The sequence below is a fragment of the Nothobranchius furzeri genome, chromosome 12, assembly GCF_043380555.1.
Source record: "Nothobranchius furzeri strain GRZ-AD chromosome 12, NfurGRZ-RIMD1, whole genome shotgun sequence".
NCBI lineage: Eukaryota > Metazoa > Chordata > Actinopteri > Cyprinodontiformes > Nothobranchiidae > Nothobranchius > Nothobranchius furzeri.
This window is the reverse complement of record NC_091752.1, coordinates 47103615-47125379: the sequence shown is the minus strand read 5'-3', so window position 1 is coordinate 47125379 and position 21765 is coordinate 47103615. Positions and strand designations below refer to the sequence as shown.

The following is a 21765-nucleotide window of genomic DNA, read 5'->3' as shown; positions in this document are numbered from 1 at the left end:
GAAGGTAAAAATCATCACCCCTAAATGCCGCTGCAGGTACGACGAGAGATGGATGTGGAATTGGAGGCAGAGGCGGTGGTGCAGTACCATTTGGAAATGTAGGCGTCATGTTTAGACAGTTCCCCAAAAGTTGGTTTTAAAATCTCTTTGCTGGTCTGACACCAAATGAGCCACCAGACAAAAGGTGTAGAGTGACATCCAGCAGGAGTCAGCTGATCGGGGGGGCACTTGGGGGTGGGCCAGGCAGAAGGCCCCCTGATGTTGGTGAGATTTTTGAAATTAATTTTGACTTCCCTCCCTCAGACGATCACATAATTGTAGTTTGAAATTAATTTAAATATCATGAAACGTTTAAGTTTAATTTATTTTGAAAAGCCACTGGCTTCTCATGGCCGAAGGAGAGGAGAAAAGTCTCCCAGTTTCGAGTAAATTTTTTGAGCATGGAGCGCGCTAAAATCAAACCAGCAACACAAAATGAAAGGACAGGGTGAGTTAATGGGGGAAAAAGGTCTACTGATTTTCAGCTTTAAGCAAAAGCAGTGTAAATTAGAATTTTGGAAGTGAGTGCACAGAGGTTTCTACAGTGTTTCTCACCTGTTTCTTTGTCCTCTACAGGGTGTTTGGGCAATTGTTTCCTTCAGGGTCCAGACACTCTTAAGGTTCCGGGAGAGGCCATAGGAGAAGGGTGTGGTGTGTTTTGTATGTAGTTTGTTGTTGTTGTAAAATGTATAGGTGCTATGTTTTAAAAATCTTAATAAAAATAGCTAGAAAAATGTTTTGTATTTAAAATGGTTGAATAGGTGGTATAATAGATTGAAGAGGTAGTGGTTAAACACCCCTGTGGGTGGAAGATGGTTTAGTCCAGGTGACAGCTGAAACTATTTAAGGCTGCAGAAATAGATTAGGGGTGTTTTGTTTGGCATGTGCTGGAATAAACTGTTGCTACCTCCACCTTATGCTGCCTCCGTCATCTTCACTGTAAATCCAACTGCAACGGCCGTGTTTATGACGATGTTATTTCCGCCTCTCAGAGATACTGGGACCTGAATAACACATTCATGATGCCATTCACACCAAACTGCACACAAATGATTCCTGATTCCTGTTAACCTGCAAAATGCTCAATGAGATTTTTAATACATTTTTGGAAGTGCCACCTAGATGCAATAAAAATTTTAACACCTTCTCTGAAAAAGCTCCAAACTGTAACCAACTTGGTGGGTGTCATTACACAACTCTACTCAACACATTTATGTGCTCATTGGTTGAAGTCACTTTAACTCCACCCCCTTAAAACCCTTTGACTCTAGATAACACAAGCAACATCTGATTGACGTCAAACTACAAGAAGCCATCTTCATTGACCTAAGATGGCCTCCAAGGGATTTTAAACTAAACAGTCAGTTTCCCCTAGATAAGTTCAAACTTTAATAACTTTAAAAACAAGATCAGAATGGCATAACACTTTGTCATCACACAACTTGTATTGAACACATTTAAGTGGTTGTTGGTTCAAATCCCTTTAGCTCTACCCACTTACTCTCCGTTGTCTCCAGGTAATAGACCATGAGGAAGACTCCATCCACCACCATACACCACCTCTGATTGACACCAAACTAACACAAAACCATCTTTGTCAACCTAAGATGGACTCAATGGGGTTTTCATATAATCAGTCACAGTGGCCCTAGATAGGTTCAAACTTTAATAACTTCTACAAACAAGATCATAATAGCATCAAACTTTGTTTGTGTCATCATGCAAATGACCTCAACACTCATGTGTTGAGGTAAAATGTGCTCATTGGTTCAAATCACTTTAACTCTGCCCTCTTACAGCCCTTTGGCTCTAGATAACATACACAACATCTGATTCACAACAAACTACCACAAAACAATCAACCTATAAACAGCTCGATTTAATTAGATTAGATTTGAAAACATCACACCCAATGATTTTCTAACCAGCTATACCTCGTTGATGCATAATCTGATTTTTATCACATTTGCTGGTCTTACTTAAGAAGACAAAAACAGACAGTGTTTCAGCACATTTCACTTTATTGTCAGATTTTGCCCATTACGGTTTAACATACATGACAAATATCACAATATGAATATACAACGTGTGATAAAATCCGAATGTTGAGATTTTATGGGTAAATTATAGATATATTACAAGTGATAAAACACACAGAAAAGTACTAAAACAAAAATAGTTTAGTGCAAATTTACATTTTCACTAATTATGTGTTTTCAAAATGGTGTTCAAAAACTTTAGTTGATTCTTTTCTTGTCACCAGAGTTCTGATGAGAATTTAAAAGAGATCATATCTCTCCTGTCTTAGCTTCCCCACATTGGCTGCCTGTTAAAGTCAGAATAGATTTTAAGATCCTCCTTCTCTAACACATTCTCACACCTGAAGCATTGAAAAACGACGATGGGTGACCAAGTGTTTGTTTCGGATGTGTTGGGAGCCCCGGTGCCAGAGCGTTGGTTAATGCATATTCAACCAACATTTAACCTCTAACTTCTTGCTATTTAACCTTCCTCTCACCCACTTCATAACCCTAACCCAGTTTCTCATTCTAAACTTCCCATTAACCGTGTTGGAGAAGGGTGTTACAACTAAAAACAAATGTTAGAATGGGGGTGAGGGGAAGGTTAAATAGCAAGAATGTAAAGGTCAGAATTCGGTGAAATCTCCGTTTTACTGCTGCAGTCGGAAAACGGCGCTCTGGCACAGCCTCCCAACGCGCTGGGGATCCCAACGCAGTGAAATCAAATGCTTGGTCACCCATAGTCATTTTTCAATGCTTCAGGTGTGATAATGTATTGCCTTCTCACATATAAAGCTCCTCTATCTGCTTCCTCTTCAGCACATCCTGAGCTCCTTCAAAGGAATCTCCTACCATCTTTATACAGATGACATCCAACTGTACATCTCCTTTAAGCTCCATGAGATGTCTAAGCTGCAGCTGTTACACACCTGCTTAGACTCTATCAAAACCTGGATGGCTGGGAGCTTTCTTCAGCTGAATGAAGATCAGACTGAGATCCTCATCTGTGCCCCAGACAAGCTGGTTCCCAAAGTCAGAGAATCTCTTGGTCAGCTTGCTTCTCACACCAAACCCTCTGTCAGGAATCTTGGCGTGACCTTTGACCCAGCTCTCACCCTGGATTCTCATGTCAGTTCTCTTGTTCGCTCTTCCTTCTTCCATCTCAGGAACATTGCTAAGCTGAGTCCCATTCTGTCTCGCTCTGAACTTGAGACGGTTCTCCACACCTTCATCTCCTCACGCTTAGACTGCTGTAACTCTCTTTTCACGTGTCTGAGCAGAACCTCCCTGAACCGTCTACAGGTGGTTCAGAACGCCTGTGCTCGGCTTCTGACCAAGTCCTCCAAACACACCCACATCACCCCGCTTCTCCTCTAGCTCCACTGGCTGCCAGTCAACTTCAGGGTTCATTTCAAGATCCTGGTTCTGGTCTATAGGGCCTTACATGGACAAGCACCATCTTACATTGGTGATCTTCTTAGTCCCTGCACCCCCAGCAGGTCCCTGAGGTCCAGTGATCAAAGCCTACTGGTTGTGCAGCACCAGGCTAAAGACCAAAGGTGACAGATCATCTGCTGCTGTGGCCCCCAGACTCTGGAACTCTCTCCCCTGAGCCTGAGATCAGTGGACTCAGTGATCTCCTTCAAAAAGCAGCTGAAGACACTTGTTCAAGCTGGCTTTTGTATGACCTTCTTCACCACTCTCTCTTTATTCTGCTCTCCCCACCTATTCCACCTTCCTCAAGATCCACTGATTTCCCTCTTTCCTATTCACTCTCTCTCTTTCTTAACATTTTTTCTTTTAAATCCCAATTGCCTATTTCTGCTCATTTTAAATATATTTTTAAACATTTTCTAAATGCCTTTTTATATTTTCACTTTTTTTTGTGAAGCGCCTCGTGATTTTTATCTTGAGAGGCGCTATAGAAATGATATTTTCTTCTTCTTCTAATAATCAAGCTCCATCCACCTGATTTCTGATTGTTCCATACATTCCTAACATAATACTTTGCTCTCAGACTGAAGCAGACTCTCAGACTGTTGGTTCCTAGAATATTTAAAAATAGAATGAGAGGCAGATCTTTTAGCTATCAGGCTCCTCTCTTGTGGAACCAGCTCCCAGCTTTAGTCCATGAGACAGGAACCTTGTCTACTTTTAAGATTAGGCTTAAAAAATTATTTGATAGGGTCTATGGTTAAAATCTGATGTTAGCCAAGATCTGGACCAGTGTGTGTGTGTGTGGGGTTAGGGTACAGTGGAGAGTACAGTGGAGAGTACAGTGGAGAGTACAGTTCTCCCTTGCCCTGCCTCCAACATGCTTCCATCTCAAAGACTATGTTATCCAGGGTTATCTCTGTAGTTATGCTGCTATAGGCATAGACTGCTGGAGGACATACTGACCACTTTCCAGACTGTACTACTTCTACAATTTCTCTCGTAATTGCATAATTTCCCACAATTTCAGCTGTTAACTTTATTTTTTCTCTCAGAGAGAGTTTTTTATGAGGAGCTTCCTTCGATTGGCTGCCTATTAAATTCAGACTGGATTGTGTGATTGCGTGCATGTGTGTGTGTGTCTGGATCCTCTGGAGGTTTCTTCCTGTTAAAAGGGAGTTTTCCTCTCCACTTTCACTACATGCTTGCTTAGGGGATTGCTGAAAAGTCTGACACAAGTCTCAAAATGACTCAATGCAATCTGATGGGTTCCTTAGTAGTAAGTAACATTCACACATTCCGGTTTTCAGTTGTTCATCTCCTCCTTCATCTCTCCATCACTCATCTTCCTTCCACCTTCCTCCTCCCTCCAGATTGTCTCAGGTCCAGGACTAGGAGGCAGCTCCAGGTCTTTGGAGCTGCTTGTGCTGGCAGCTCTGGCGATCCGAGTCAGGGTCTGTTCGTAAGGCGAGGGCAGGTAGACCATGAGGAAGACTCCATCCGTCACATCCTGTTTTGAGCTGCTGCTGGGAAGCTGCCCCCTGCCGCGGCGGAGGGAGGAGAGCAGCTCACAGTTCTTCTCTGGGTCCTGCAGGTCTTCCAGGGGGATCACATTGGCCAGGTCCAGCTTGTCAAGGCTGAAGCCTCGCCGGGGCCGGAAGATCACAAAACACAAAATGCTGAGGAGGAGGAGTAGGAAGGAGACGGCTGCTATGGCAATGTAGGTGCTGAAGATGACCTCACCTGACCCCTGACCCTGTGACAGAAAAAAATTTAAATCAGTTTTTCTAAAAGTAGGTTAATCAGGTCAGCAGGGAGAGAAGATGTTATTGTTCCTCCAAATCCCTAAATTAGAGAAAATAATTGTATTTTTCTGATTAAGACTAACATCTGTCCAACATAGGGGGCTGTCAATCAAACATCTGTTAGTCATCTGCTGGAATTAATCAGTTCATTTAAAACTGGACTGGAACCAGAACCGCAGCCATCTGTTGACTAAATGATCAAATCAATCAACCTAGGAGGACTAAAAGAAGATGTTTCATTGCTGAAATAATGACGCCAGAAGGGTCTAGAAAACAAGTGCTTGAATGAAAGCTGTGTAAATTATTCTAGACAATAATCTTCAAGGTTTATTTTTAACAGAGACCTGGTTGAGTTCGGATGCTCCTGTTGTTCTCACAGAGGCCTCCCCACCAACCTTTAATTTTATTTGTTCTACCAGGAATGGGAAAAAGGGAGGTGGAACCGCATTTATATGTTCTTCTACCCTTTCTGCAAAACCTGTTTTATTTCATAATTTTAACACTTTTGAATATTGTGCAGCTGTTTTTAACATTCCTCAGATTTTATGTGTTACAGTTTATAGGCCTCCGAAGCACAGTGCACTTCAAGAATTTTCAGAGTTTTTATCATTTCTGCACAACTCCTTTGATAGGATTATTTTAGCTGGTGATTTTAATATACATGTAGATAACCTTTCAGACCCTTTAGCCACAGAATTTTTAAACATCTTGAACTATACGGATTTTATTCAACATGTCGCACAGCCGACTCACGACAGAGGACACACCCTGGACTTGGTCATCACGTATGGCCTGTCCACTGGTGTGTCCTCTGTCATGGATTTAGCCATCTCCGATCATTTCTGTGTGTTTTTTAACATTACCAGTATCAGGAGACCTCTTTGAGAACTGTAATGAAACGCCATCTAACCCCTGAAGTGGCTGCTGGTTTTCTGGAAGCTTTTAAAAAGATCCATCCTATTATTTCAACTGCCCCCTGTGATCTTATTCTCAATGATTTTAACAGAAGACTCAAACCTACTCTGGACTTGCTTGCCCCATCCAAAATCAAAAAACCAAAGTCAAAACATACATCTCCTTGGAGAAATGAAAATCTAAAGCAGCTAAAGAGAACTTGCAGGGTGGCAGAGAGGAGATGGAGGAAAAACAAGATCACAATAAATAAGCAAATAAATAATCAACTGTTACAATTATACAATAAAGCAGTTAGAGACTCCTGAAACAATTACTTTTCCAAAATCGTTAAAGAAAACAGAAATAATTCTAAAGTACTTTTTTCTACAATTGCTAATATTTTAAATGGTGATTCTAATTCTTTCCAGAAAACCCCCTCAGACATTCTCTGCGAGGAGTTTGCAGCCCACTTCAGATAAAAGGTAGACACCATCAGACGTAACATTTTATCCTCACAAAGCAATACTGCTTCAGATCAATCTGACAGTGTATGTCTACCTGAGGAAACTTTGGACAGTTTTGTCTCGGTGGAAGCCGAGATTCTTGATAAAATTTTCTCCTCAGTGAGGCACACCACATGTGTCCTGGACCCTATTTCCACTAGGTTTTTAAAACAATTTTATGATTCTTTTAAAGATGATATTTTAACTCTGATGAATTGCTCACTTCAGACATGGGTCTTTCCTGCTGCTTTTAAACGGGCGGTGGTGAGACCCCTGTTGAAGAAGAGCAATTTAGATTGTAATGATGTAAACAACTTTTCACCGGTGTCCAACTTGCCATTTTTAAGCAAAATTTTAGAAAAGCTTGTGTTCAATCAACTTAACGATTTTATTAATACTAATGATGTCCTAGAGAAATTTCAGTCTGGTTTTAGGGTGAACCAGAGCACCGAGACGGCCTTTCTGAAGATTTTAAATGATTTTAGAATAAATTATGATGCCCGGAGGGTGACAGTGTTGGTTCTACTGGATCTAAGTGCTGCCTTTGATACAGTGGACCACACTATACTTTTAACTTGTGTAAAAGAGATCGGCCTCTCTGGTAATGAACATAGATGGTTCACTTACTACCTCACAGACAGGACTTTTATGGTGAGTTTGGATACCTGTTCCTCTAGGCTTCATGGCATAGGCGTCATTTTAACCGGGGACGCCGGGGACATGTCCCCGGCAAAATTTGTGATTGGCAGCTGTGTCCCCCCCACTTTCAAAAACGCCTGCTGATGAGGATTTTTGTTTTACCAGCTCAGATCTTATCCAGGGGTCGGCAACCTATTCCCATCAAAGAGCCATTATTACCCGTTTCCCACAGTAATTCTGGACGGACCTTAATAAGCAGTGACTTAAGTGAAGCAGGCAGGTCGCGCTAGAAAATTTAGTTTAAAAAGACGTCATAAATGTTTTCCCCCGTCATTTTTATTTATAAAATATGAAGTAAAAACTCACAATTTAATTTTCATTCATTTGTCATTAATATGTAGTCTACACCCGTGCGTTAACCATCTTCCAGTAAACGCACAGCATCCAGCCCACCTCTCCAAATGCGTAAAATGTGCATCAGCCGCTAGTTAGGCGCACCATCAGCTGATCAGCCCAGACAAGAGCAGAGCAAATAGAGACAGAATAGAGGATGATTCTGTCTGGATGTGGATGGAGATTACATTTTACAGCAGCCTGATCATCATTTAAATACGTAAACCATCACCTGTCTTCTAGTCCATGCTATCAGCATATATTTTAATTGGTGTGTGTGTGTGTGTGTGTGTGTTTTCCACTTCAAACACTGGTCTAACCAACCAGACCAGCGTGTCCAGTAACGTATTAATGTTACAATTAAACAGTTTCCCTTCATGTAGGCTAGGAACATTTCACCTGCCGTGGCCCGACCGCTTCTGCTCCACACGAACTTTGTGCGTGATCAAATGTCTCTACGCATCATGCGTCTCCATATTAGAGACGGGAACAAGCGCTGTTCAGCCAGTTTCATAATTTCATAAAAAGAACATTTTTCCAAGTGACACATCCCTCAGAGAGACCGGGTTTCCAGACCGCTTCAGTGGGAGGAAATCATTGCATGCACCATGGTTCTGCGCTGCGCTGCGAACCCCTCAGATCTTCAGCTCACTGTCCACCGTGGGCGCTCCGAGCCGCGCTGAACACAGTGTCCAGTATAAAGCTCTGATGTTCTGATGGGAATCTTTTACCTCCGCGATGTGCGTTAACGATTAAAATGTCAGCTCATCCATGTGCATCAGTGTGCGTGGGGGTAATTCTTTCAAACCAAGCAACATCCTTGAGTTCATCTGTCAAAATAAACAGTCAAATGGAAATATATGTAACCTGCCGTTTAACTGTTTTGCCTTCTTGTGAAGATTGTTGCAAAGAGAAACAATTAAACTTGATTAACCCCAGAGCCACCCAGAGCGCATGTGGGAAGGTTCCTCCCACTGAAGCGAGTGTTTTCCAAACCCGGTCTCTCAGAGAGACTTGTCACTTAGAAAATGTTCCCTGATGATGAAACTTTGGCTGAATAGCGCTTGTTCCCGTCTCCAATGTGGCGACACATCCAGGAGCCGTCTGAGGAGAATCCCAGAATCTCACATCGTCTTCAGCTAATAAAGCGCCTATGATTACGCACAAGCGTGACGCGTCAACCCGGTCTCACAGTAAGACCAGGTTGGACCTGTTCAGATTTACGCAGACAATCTTTACATTTAGAATTGGCATACAGATGTAAAATTAATGCAGTAAAATATAAAGCATTTTATTTAAATATCCATTCATTATTTTACAAACACAGAGAGTTGCATCAGATGGATGGAAGAGCCGCATGCGGCTCCAGAGCCGCCGACCCCTGTGCTAGCCTACTTTATTGTCCCCAGCAATTTTTAAACCCCACTCAAGTGTATGGTTATTGTCCCCAGCAATTCTGGAAACAAACTGACGCCCTTGCTTCATGGGATTACATGTGGTGTGCCCCAAGGTTCAGTTTTAGGCCCAGCACTTTTTAACCTCTATGTGCTCCCTCTTGGCGGCACCATCAGGTGGCATGGAGTAAATTTCCACAGTTACGCTGATGATACACAGCTGTGCATCTCTGTGTCTCCTGATGACACACGGTCAATGGATGCACTTTTTAACTACATTTTAGACATCAAATCCTGGATGGCAGAAAGCTTTCTCCAGCTCAACTGGGACAAAACTGAAGTGTTAGTCATCGGTCCTGAGGCCCAGAGAGAGAAACTTTTACAAAACTACAATCAATGTCTTTTAATCCTTCTTCACAAGTGAAGAACCTGGGCGTGATTTTTGACTGAGCTGACTTTTATACCCCACATTAAAAACATTACTAAAATAGGTTTTTATCATCTCAAGAACATCTCCAGAGTCTGCCCCATTCTCGCTCGGGCCAATACGGAGACGCTGATGCATGCTTTTATCACCAGTAGGATAGACTACTGCCATGCCCTGCTTCCTGGTCTTCCTAAAAAGAGCACTTCAGGTCTACAACTTTTACCAAACTCAGCAGCTCGTGTCCTGACAAAGACCAGGAAGCGGGAGCACATCACTCCGGTTTTAGAATCACTGCATTGGCTCCCTGTATGTTTCAGGATCGATTTTAAGATACTCTTAATGGTTTTTAAGTGTCTTAATGGTCTTGGCCCGTCTTATCTCTCACAACTACTTTTACCATACGAACCCTCGCTGCCCCTGCGCTCCTCTGGCAGCCGTCTCCTTGTCATTCCTAAAGTCAGGACACACACTCACGGTGAGGCATCTTTTAGTTATTACGTCCCTCGCCTCTGGAATGGGCTGCCGGAGGATCTCAGGGCCACAGAGAACGTTCATGTTTTTAAGATCAGGCTCAAGACCCATCTTTTTAGTTTAGCTTTTAACTGATTACTATTTATTGCATTGCTTGTTTAACTTATTTATTTATTTTTAATTACTGTTGTGTTACACATTATGTTGTTTTATTTGTATAATCACATTTTATTGGATATTTTACATCATACATTTTACATATTTTCCATATTAGCTCTTGTTATTTTACATGTCACGTATTTTAATCCTTCCAGTGTTTCCTCTGTGGAACACTCTGCCTTGGGACTGGTGGTTGGTGGCGGCAGCTGGGGGCGCTCCTTGGGTAGTGCCCAGGTAGTGGTGGGGGTTTCCACCCTCCCTCCCATGGCACCCTGGATTGGTGTCTTGGCTGCTGTCGTCGATCTGCTGCTGTCGAGGCAGATGGCTCCCTTGATGGCGTGTCTTTCCTTACCTGTCCAATCTGAGCTCAGCCTAGTGTTTACAGTGGTCTTTTAATATGTTATGTGTGTGTGTGTGTGTGTGTGTGTGTGTGTATTTGTGTGTGTGTGTGTGTGTGTGTGTATGTGTGTGTGTGTGTGTGTGTGTGTGTGTGTGTGTGTGTGTGTGTGTGTGTGTGTGTGTGTGTGTGTGTCTGGGAATGGTTTGTGGATTGGGGTGAAACTGTCACAGTTGTTTTAAGTGAGGGAAAGGGAGGGAATGCGGGTTATATGGGTTATTTTAATCTGTTAAGCACTTTGTGTTGCTTCCTGTGTATGAAAAGCGCTATATAAATAAAGTTTGATTTTATTTGATTTAGCAGCTAAACATAGAAAGGGAGTGTAGTCCGGCTTGACCAAGGGCACCAGGTTCATGAGGAACGTGAGTGGCCTCATTAAAGATTCTCATCAAAAGGAAAGTGAGTAGCCTTGTTAAGGATTCTCACAAATAGAATGAGGCCACAGGTTTCAATTCCTGACCTCGGGTCATAATCCGATTCGAAAAAGCTAAGTTGTTGCTGGTGTGAGTCGACACACACCGTGTTTTTAAAGGACCCTGGTCCTAACACTGGTGACCCCTCATGCAGAAGGGGCAAGCGTAACAGAGGAAAATTTAGGCATGGCAGACATGAATGAATATGGACCGGGTGATAAACATGGACCCAAGCAGGCAGATCACGAGGACCCACTGGCCTGTGATGACAGAGGGAGAGTTCGAGCAACAATATCAGATTATTCTTGAGTGTGCTTTGCACCCCCAGCATCTCTAGTGAACTCAGTAAATGAAAACTGTACTTCGGGGACGGGGTAACACTGACGTTAAAGCGCAGGTACCATCACTGCCATGCGGCAACAATGGATCAGAGCCCACCATTTGAAATAGGGCGGGTGCTGATTTACAGAAGGCCTGAAGTTGAGGCTACAGATGGAGTGTATGAAATACTAAACCTGGTGACCACCCCATGTGCATCAGAAACCCCCCATGGGGTGCAGGTTGAATAATTGGCCAGCTGGTATGACAGTGTATGGGGAGCCTGCTCCGCAGGGCATGTAGCCACCTGCTTACAGGGAACAGCAGAATTTAAATACACAGTCAAAGCCTCACTGGAGGCATTAAAAACAATAATAGGCCTGTTTACAGATACTCAGTAGACGGTCGCTCTAAACACAGGGCGGCATGCCAGGCACTCACCCTGAAGGACTGGCCACCCTGGGGGGCTACTGCACCCCCAAACTCACCACTTTACCCTGTTTTGAATCCCCCACCCTCGTATGAGAGGGCACCCACAAGGTTTGAACCTATGAACAGATATCAGAGATGATATCCCATCCTCTGAGGAGGTTGAAAGCGGGTGTTACATGCCGTACCCCTTTTCGGCCACAAGGAGGCCTCTGTGGCCTTTGTGTTACCTGTCTCCCAGCTGTTCCAAATCATTGATGATCACTTGGCAGCAGTTGAAAGCTGCTTCCAGCCACCAGTTCAGTGAGAAGGTCCAATGGTAGTGTAGACTGGTAACAGTTTATGCTATTCTCTTCTCCTCGGTCGCTCTTTAGATAATATTCGGTTCGCTCACTAGACTTTGGTATTTGGCTCACTTTTTGGATTTGGATTTGGATTTAGGATTAGACCCATTGGTAATTAGAGTTTGGACCGGCTTTAGACTTTTGACCTCGGATCTCCCCTTTTGTATTTATATATTTATATTCTCGGTTGTTAAATTCCCACCCCCTTCTGGGGTGGCGTTTTTCGTATCTCCTTTTTGAATATAGCTTCTTTTGTTTTTGTATATAGTATTGTTAAGATCCTTTGTAAATATTCCCTCATTTTTTTGTAATAAAATTCTTGTTTTTTAAGTGACACTGCACTCTGTTATTGTTTAACCCACACACCAATTTTATTACTCCCCTCCTCATCTCTCCTAGAGAGCCGGGGACGCGGGTCAGAAAGCAGTGAAGACCATGAGTCGGACGACCCAACCAGTGAATGGGTGACAAATGTGTCTGCATTAGAAGCACAGATAATGCAGGGAGAAAGTACCGCCTGCCTTTCCTCTGGTGTAACGATGCTGGAAGGAGACCTGGGTGCCAGAACCCTACTAGTTCCTGACTGGGTGATGTCTGTCCTGGTAAAGCCAGGGACAGATCTCCGACGGGACCCTGCGCTGGCACCCCTAAGGCACCTAGCAGGGAGAAAAGTTGTTAAAATGTGGAGAGCCTATGAGCCAGCAGGCGGAACCCCCATATGGCTGGATCCAGAAGACCTGGCAGTAAAAGCAATAGTTGTAATTTCTCATGCAACAGGCTCAACTCCCTGCAGCAAGTGAAAACGCTGGAGAATACAAGCAGAAAGAGCCGTGCAGGCCGCAGAGCTGAACCCCACCCGGACGGTTTATTACCTCTGGAGTGTAAAAAATGGGAAGCTGCGGACACACAGAGACGCCATGATTCATGCACCAGCTCCTGGACAGACAGAGTAACTGAGCTGGCAGTCTGGGTGCACACCATGAATGTGGCTGCAAAAGCCCTTGTATGTGTAACAAAAATCATATTATCATGCAGTAGCAGAAATGATATTTCATTTTCATATTACCGCTGTCACTTTGAGAAGTGGAGGAGTGGGACCCGATGTGCAGACACGACACGGAGCAGGAGAGGATGTAAAATGAAACATCTTTATTAAGATGATGAGTCCAATGAAAAACAAAGAGTGGTACGAAGCCAAAAATACCAAGTAGGGCAGAGCCAAAGAAAACCTAGTAGGGCATAAGCCAAAAAACCTCTGGGGGCTGGTGTCAGAAACGATCAAATCCTCATTGACTCCCATGTTAAAAATACCAATTTCACAGCAGAAATAAACATGTTTACAGCCTGGTTGCAAAACATGTTTTTGGTTTAATAGATCTAGTTTACACTCATGACAACTCTGATGGGGTGAATTTTTTTTGTCACTCTTCTGTTTAAGTGTATTAAAAGCCTAAAATTCTGACTACTTTATGAGCATCAGGCCCACATGACCACAGAGCTAGTACGGAGAAAGGCCTCAGTCTGAGCGGTCTCGCCTGAAAACTGTTCCACGATTTTTAGTCTCTGAACTTAAACCAGTAGTTGTAGCGTTTGTGTATTATTTTTTGGATATTATTTGTGCAATTGTTGGACAAAATGACTTGCTGTGGTATTAACTGCACTAATAGAGCGTCCAAGGAGTCTCCACTTCATTTTTTTCCGGTAAGTAAAATTATATTTATGTATTTATGTCGATGATTTCAGGTCTGCTGCTCTTGCGCTAGCTGAGCTTAGATTTAAACATGTACTGTTTAACGATGAAATTTAAATGCAATAGGGTAAAACCCAGTGCATTTAACATAACGCTGCATTTTAGAAAATGGGTTGAAATATAACATGTTGGTGGAGCTGGGTTCCGGCTATCAGTATGGTCCCCTCTCCGCAGCTCGGCGCATCTCTGATCGCCGCAGGCCCGCGGCGCTTGTCTGCTTCGTGGCTGCCGGCTTGTGAAGCTCTCGGGAGACCTCTGTGTTCCCGGTTTTACCCAGCGGTCAGCCCGGCGTGTCTGTGACTCAGAAGCTCTGGTGTTGTGCACAGTTAGCTCTGGTTGTAGCTAGGTTGCTATCTCCGTTAGCTTAGCTCCCACCTCCGCGTTAGCTTTGGGTTAGCTTCAGGTTAGCTTATAGGTACATTAGCTTCAGTTTGACGGGTGTCGTCATTTGATCCTTACAGCCCCACCCTCAGCTCCACCTCTCTTCCCTTTTGCGGAATTGTCTGGGCTTGACGGAACCTGTGATACGGTCAAAATGGCGGTGGTGGCCACCTCCAATTTTTCCTCAAAAATGTGTTATTGGAGCCTGTGGAAACCCATTGTCCATATATATATATATATATATATATATATATATATATATATATATATATATATATATATATATATATATATATATATATATGTCAATGTTCTGAACCCAGTTTGACCTCACCGCACTACGTGTTTAGTACACTAGGGGGTGGTGTATACACAGACACAAAGGAAATGCCCTGCTTTAGCTGCGTGAGAACAGGAAATGCAGCCGCAATCTTGGACCGGTTCCCTTGGACTGTAGTGGAAGGTAATCCCCCGAGCCCTGGTCTCAAGTAAGGTTGAGCATTTTTATTGTTTGTGTTTTATGAATATAATATATTACTGTACTGTAGAAGTGTCCACCAGCACGTCTTAGCCAGCTAACGTTAGCTTCATGTTCGCTGATGGTGGTCTCCTGACTGTGAGGGCTAACAGACTTTATTAATCATTTATTCCAAAACACTGACTTAGATCACAGCAGATACAAGAGTACTGCTGCTGAAATAAAACAAATATTACTGGTATTAGACATTTCTCATGTCTCAGACCCTTCCGTCTGACTGGAGAGCTAACTAGCTACCATACTAACAGGCTGAAGAGGACCATTTTTGGGTTCTGCCTTTTCAGGAGTTCATTCAGGTTCATTAATGGTTCAAGAAATGAAATTTTATTTAAGGCCATCAACATTCGTACATGTAAATATGCCTGTGTCAATCACAGGGCAGTGTGTAATACTTATCGCTGCATAACGTGTTTTTATCTCATGTCTCAAAACTTTAGTTGTTTTCATTTATTCCAGTTAACTTAATAAGGATCACATCTGGGTGTGCCCCTCATCTCTACTGACAGCCACAGGTGTGTACTATGAAAATTAAATTATTTTCAAATGTTATGCTTCTTCATTTTAGCCAGAAAAGCACACTTCTACATCCACTTCCAGATGAGCTGAAGAAAGCCTGTCTGTGACCTCCTGACTCCAGCCTCAGCCTGATGATGTGAGCATTTAAACATCATATCATACTGGTCCTCGACATGTTTACATCTCGCTTGTATGCTGCCATTTGTATCGCACGCACGCACGCACGCACGCACGCACACACACACACACACACACACACACACACACACACACACACACACACACACACGATAGAGAAGCAGAAAGTACCACTCAGCCATTTTGTCCCTGTCTGTGGCCATCTTGGTGATGCCACAAAACAGTAATTTTGTGATAAAATCAGTGGAAAGCTGGATTTAATAAGCTTTTGCTGAAGATGCCGGATTAAAACACGCCAGTAGATGGCGGTACCAGATTGATTGAGCTCTAGGCAAGTGCAGGAGGGGTAGTGTGTACTCAGGGCTCCCGAGAAAACCCATGGGAACCGCGAGATGTACAGACAGTGCTCTGCAACGCAGAGGATGCCAAACAGCTGGCTTCCTGCAGAGGAATATGCGAAGTTAACACCAGAGCAGCGGGATGCACGGCGGAAGACCTGGGAGGAGAGAACACTAGCTCCAGCGGGAGCCCAACAATCCCTCGGGAATTTCCCAACCACCCCTTCACACTCTCAGAAGCCATAGATGCTTTACCAAAGGTGGCACAATTAGAATATCCCTGGCTGTTTTGTGTTTTCAGAGGACATAAATACATGATTGATACAGGAGCTAATATATCAGGAATGGAAAAAAACCACAACACTATTGAAATTAATTATTTATTCTCTGTACTCCTGGCTGACGGGTCAAAAGTAGGTTTCAAACCTGTACTTCACCCCGATATGGTATCACAGTGTCTGCCTGCACCAAAGAGAGCCAGCTGGTTGTGCCTCTCAGACTTGGTCGAGTTGGTAAAACATAACCTGCCGGATTTCAGTCGTCCAGAGATTCGTACTGCTAAAGGCGACCATCAGGTAGTGGTTAAAGGAGATTCAGTAGATGTGAATAAGGAGCTTGAAAGAGTGGTACAGAAAGCAGAGGTGGATGAGCATGAGAAGGCCCAACTCAGGCAGGAGCTGAAAAAATTAAGGTTTGCAAAAATAAAAATGATTGTGGTTTGTACACTGGGGAGCTATAGTAGCGCCCTCTGCCTCTCCACAGGGAGAACACGAGGAGAAAAACCTGCATAAACGACCCCAGGATGGAAAGACTGAGGACTGTCACCTGTTGTGATCGGTTAACCCTCTGGAGGCAAGCGTTAAAACCTACCTACCTGGTTCCTCCACATACGTATTTCATGAGCATTTTTAACTCAGAAGTACCCCTGAAGGACTTAGTTGTTCGTCCTTTTATCAAAACTTATTTTGAGCCTGAGAGGATTAAAGCAGCTCTTGGCTGTTTTAGGGTGGACCCAAATGCAAGTGCATGGGCTTAGACCTTGTAGGCCCACCCACAACGCAGCTGCTGTGGCTCCCAGGGTCTTCTTTACTGTGGGAAACGAATAATAATGGCTCTTTGATGGAAAAAGGTTGCCAACCCCTGCTCTAGATGTACCCTAACAGCTGCTGAAGCTTCTGATGAAACATCCACACCAACACCACCCTGAAGCAGGTAAGTTCAGCCACACTGACATTATTGCTGCTAATGAACGGTACAACCTTGTTCGTAATTAGGCCTACAGTAAATGTAGGAATCATTAGTCAAATAAATGAAAGCAACCATTTCATCAGTTTCCCCATCTCCCACATGTGCTTATACCAGGGTCTGATCTGAGTTGCAAGTTAAGAATCACAAAGTTTGTGTAGAACAGTGGTTCCCAAACGTATTTAGCCGCGCACCCCCTTCTATGTCCCGACCATGTCCACGCACCCCCCAGCCCCACATCAGGGCATGGATATTGACAGACAGGGTAAAAAAAAATATGATCGACCTTTTTCCCCATCACTTTCATTTTTTAAATAGTAATTAATAAACAATCAATACCATTACAATTTCCTTTGATTTATTTTAAATAAATATTTAGAGTGCCCAGGTAGCACATAAAAAATGCAATTTAACGGTTTTCTTAAAGTAGGAACGTTTAACCTGTGTGGCCAGAGCTCTCTCCTTCCTTCTGCTCTGCGTAAACCTGAACTGATCAGCTACTTGTGCGTAATCTATGTCTATAGGGGACAAGATGGAAACGATATAACCATGAGGTTCACTTTTGCCTCAGACCGACTTATTGCTGTTTTATGGTGTGGCTGAATCTGTGATTCGGACTGGAATAACAAATGCTTCAGTAACATGAGTTGTGGTCAGGTTCATGGGGAGTCACTGGCTGGAGCGGACTCGAATTTCATACGTCATCCCAAAATAGAAGCTAATATCTTCATCTGACATTGAATGAAAAATGTTATAAAACCTCTTAAAAGTTTTTTTTATCAGGGAGGAGGCAGCGCTCATTTCTGCCTTCAGTCTGACGGCACAGCGCGGCTCAACGCCGGAGTTTGCGCAGCGTGCACTTATTTAATCTGTGTGTGTATGTGTGTTTGTGTGTATGCGGCACACCTCCATGAGCCTCCAGTCACCGCATCTCGTTATTGGCGCTATTTAAACCAATGTTGTAAAATTACTTCTGCCCAGCCCAGATGTGCTCACAAGTGCACCCATGAGTCGTGGCTCCGCTGGAAAGCGTCTGACCTCTGACAGACGCACTCTGAACTTCAGATGACACGTTTAGAATGCTGTCCCACAGTCAGTGTGCTAATATAATAATATAATAATGCTAAAATGCTCATTTATTTAGTTACATCCACAATGTTCTGTGTGTGAGGTTTACAATGTCAGAACACCTGCATGAGACAGGGTGTTAATTACAATCTGCCAGAATGACTCACCACCTTCAGATTCCTCCAACATCGTTAAAAATGATCAAATACGGAACATATCTTGCTATTAACAGTTTGCGCAGGCCAGAGCGCTGAAGCTCGGTCATTATTATCATGAAGCTAGGGCACATGCAGAGGACACACACACACACACGCACACGCACACACACACACACAAAATATACTTGTTTTCAATTACATTTATTGTGTCCACTTACTTTTTCTTAGGCCCACCCACAAATGAGTTTCTGGCTACGCTAATGGTGACATATGACAGACTTCTCTGAGCTCTGCAGCCATTACACTTTTTACCTCGCGTACCCCCTAGCGGCAGCTCTCGCACTCCCAGGGGTGTGTGCACCACACTTAGGGAACCCCTGTACCTATCAGGTCCTGTTTCAAGAATAAGCAAGCTTTATAAATGCAACTCCAGATCGTAATCCTTCACTTTAAGGACAAACAGTCTGAACCATCGACATAAAAATATTGTCCACTGGGTTTCCATAGGCTCCAATAACACATTTTTAAAGATAAATGGGAGGTGGCCACCACCGCCATTTTGACCGTGTCACAGGTTCCGTCATGCCCAGACAATTCCACAAAAGGGAAGAGAGGTGGAGCTGAGGGTGTGGCTGTAAGGCTGGGATCAACTGACGACACCCGGTCGAACTAGCTACAAGCTAACCTGAAGCTAACCCAAAGCTAACGCGGAGGTGGGAGCTAAGCTAACGGAGGTAGCAACCTAGCTACAACTGGAGTTAACTGTGCACAACACCAGAGCTTCTGAGTCAGAGATACGCTGGGCTGACCGCTGGGTAAAACCGGGTGTAACACAGAGGTCTCCGAGACCTCCACAAGCCGGCAGCCGCACAGCAGACAGAAGCCGCGATCAGACAGAGGTGGGCCGAGCTGCGGGGAGGGGAGAACGGGGTGGAAAACAGAGGTCTCCCGAGAGCTCCACCAACATGTTATATTTAAACCCATTTTCTAAAGTGCAGCATTGTGTTAAATGTTCTGGGTTTTACCCTATTACATTTAAATTTCATGGTTAAACAGTACATGTTAAAATCTAAGCTCAGCTCGGCAGTGACCTAAAATACATAAATATAATTTTACTTACCGAAAAAAATGAAGTGGAGTCTCCTTGGACGCTCTATTAGTGCAATTAATGCCACAGCAAGTCATTTTGTCCAACAATTGCACAAATAATATCCAAAAAATAATACACACACAGAGAGACTCAAAATCCCAGAACAGTTTCCAGACCAGACCGAGGCTCTACTGAGGCCTTTCCACGGAGCTAGCTCTGTGGTCACGTGGGTCTGATGCTCATTAATTATACAGAATTTTAGGCTTTTAATACACTTAAACAGAAGAGTGAGAAAAAAATTCACCCCCCTCAGAGTTGTCATGAGTGTAAACTAGATCATTTAAACCAAAAACATGTTTTGGTACCAGGCTGTAAACATGTTTATTTCTGCTGTGAAATTGGTATTTTTAACATGGGAGTCAATGAGGATTTGCTCGCTTCTGACACCAGCCCCCAGCGGATGAGAGTGGAACTGCAATTTTTGGTACTTCAGGGATTGCTTCAATTTTTGAGCAGCTTTGTGGGGGCCTGGTGTGAACTCAGGTCAGATTAATGACAGGAATTAGTTCTCTGAAACTATCAAAGCCTCAAAATCTGGAGACTAAAAAGTCAGCTCCTTAAATCTGCTGAAGTGTTTCTATTATTTAGGCTGAGACTAATAAGTATTAAAACAGAACATGAAACATTTGCAGGAACTCACCGTCTCCTGTTTGTCAGTGGAGGGCAGTGCTGAAGGAACAATTGACCAGTCCAGAGAATCCCGGCCAGCCGGTCCAAACCTCATCCAGCTGCTCTCCAGCAGTGATCGCATGGTGGACCAGGAGAAGAGCCTAGGTCTAGCAGGAACCAGAGGCCACAGGTGCTCAGAGAAATACACAAAGGCAAAGAGGAGGACTTATCCTCTCTGTGGGACTCAGTGACTGCAGCTCAGGACCGATCAGGCTGAAATAATAACAGAGAGGAGGAGGAGGAGGGAGGAAGAAATGAGGTCAGCAGACAGACATCGTCACTAGTCCTGATAGTTGGATTTATAGCTGCTGTGTGCGCGAGTGTGTGTGTTTAGCTGTGCATCAGGCTCTGCCCTGGGCCTGACAAAAAAAAACTTCAGTGATGATGTGACGTTGGTGTTTTCTGATGAGCTAGAAGTGGCATGGCCTCACAACCAGTTCTGAGCTGGAAGTTCTGTGGGATATCTGGATCAGAAACATCTGGAGGAGCTGTTACGGCTGTTGTTCTCTGATGTGAATGGCACACTTAAACATATTTTTGGAAACTACTATTTATTCACACTCGACAGCTGTTATCTCAAAAAACAAATTGCTGATTCAAATCAGAACTTCGCTTTAGGTTAACAAATGTAATAAAACGTTTCAAACTTTTAAACTAGACTTACTAAAAAACTAATTTTTTTTATTCTAGAGTTCCCACTAATCCAAAAAGCTGCTCTCCACGGCCGTCATTTATTAAATGTTCATAGAAACTGTCCAATATCCCTTCCTACGAATGTAATTTAGAGTGTGTGTGCACGAACAGTCAAAATCCTGATCTATGAAATATGAGGTGGCCTCTTGTGTGCATGGTCCTCCGCAATCGCCTGATGACACATTCCACCTGTGAGTATCCAGGTGCTCATGTCCGTTCTCAGTCATTTACATACAGAAAATGGAATCAGATTTATGCAGTTTGTCGCTCCACAATGAGTCCCAATCATCAGAGCGCTCACGGAGGACGCGTTCCCTTCAGAGTGCATGCTCGGCCAAATTCTTCAGCACAGAACAGCCATGATATAATGTCTGATTCCTCTCGGTCACGTGCCTTTTATTGGTTTTAGCACAAATTATGTGAAAGACCTGAATTTCCACAGATATAATTATTTATTGGGTAAAATACTTTATGGATGAGACGTGTGGGCGACTGAGACCTTCAGTACTGCGGTTCCCCCATTCTACCACCGGATGCTGTTCGTACGCATGGTCAGAGCTGCTCTTATATTTACAAACATAATCATAAGTACACATTGGTAAATACCACACAATGCGTAAAATTGGTCCTACTCATGAAATATGCACAGATCTTAACAAACTTCTTCCTTTTAGGATGTTTCATACTTCCTGAGAAACTCAAAGACAGGGGTCTCATTTATTAAACTTTATATTGAATACTCATTAAAACTCCACAAGTAAAGCCAAACAAGTTCTGCTGCAGACTCATTTAACACTTTGCTCATGCGTGGATGCATAACACAATTCCTGCTTAATAATTCACACCTGTCCTATATGTGCTCAGGTGTTTCTGGAGCACATCACTTCCTACACACCTACTGTCTGCCATAAATGGTCAATGCATACTACGCTATGAATATTCTACATACACATCTGTGGCATTTCATGGGTAACCACAGCAACCGGGAGCTGCAGAAAACGCAATATCACTGAGACTGAAATTGTGGTGCTTGTGAGTGAG

At 43.4% G+C, this 21765-nt stretch overlaps 1 protein-coding gene across 1 annotated transcript; it reads right to left on the bottom strand.

The window, feature by feature from the left end:
* Window positions 1-4103: 4103 nt before the first annotated feature.
* On the bottom strand, window positions 4104-20118 carry LOC139062001 (uncharacterized). Its single transcript, XM_070542032.1, has 2 exons — window positions 20003-20118; window positions 4104-5250 (listed from the first exon to the last, which is right to left on the bottom strand). Exons 1-2 carry the CDS (start codon window positions 20111-20113, stop codon window positions 4801-4803), a joined length of 561 nt encoding a protein of 186 aa, XP_070398133.1. The 5' UTR covers window positions 20114-20118; the 3' UTR covers window positions 4104-4800.
* Window positions 20119-21765: the final 1647 nt, after the last annotated feature.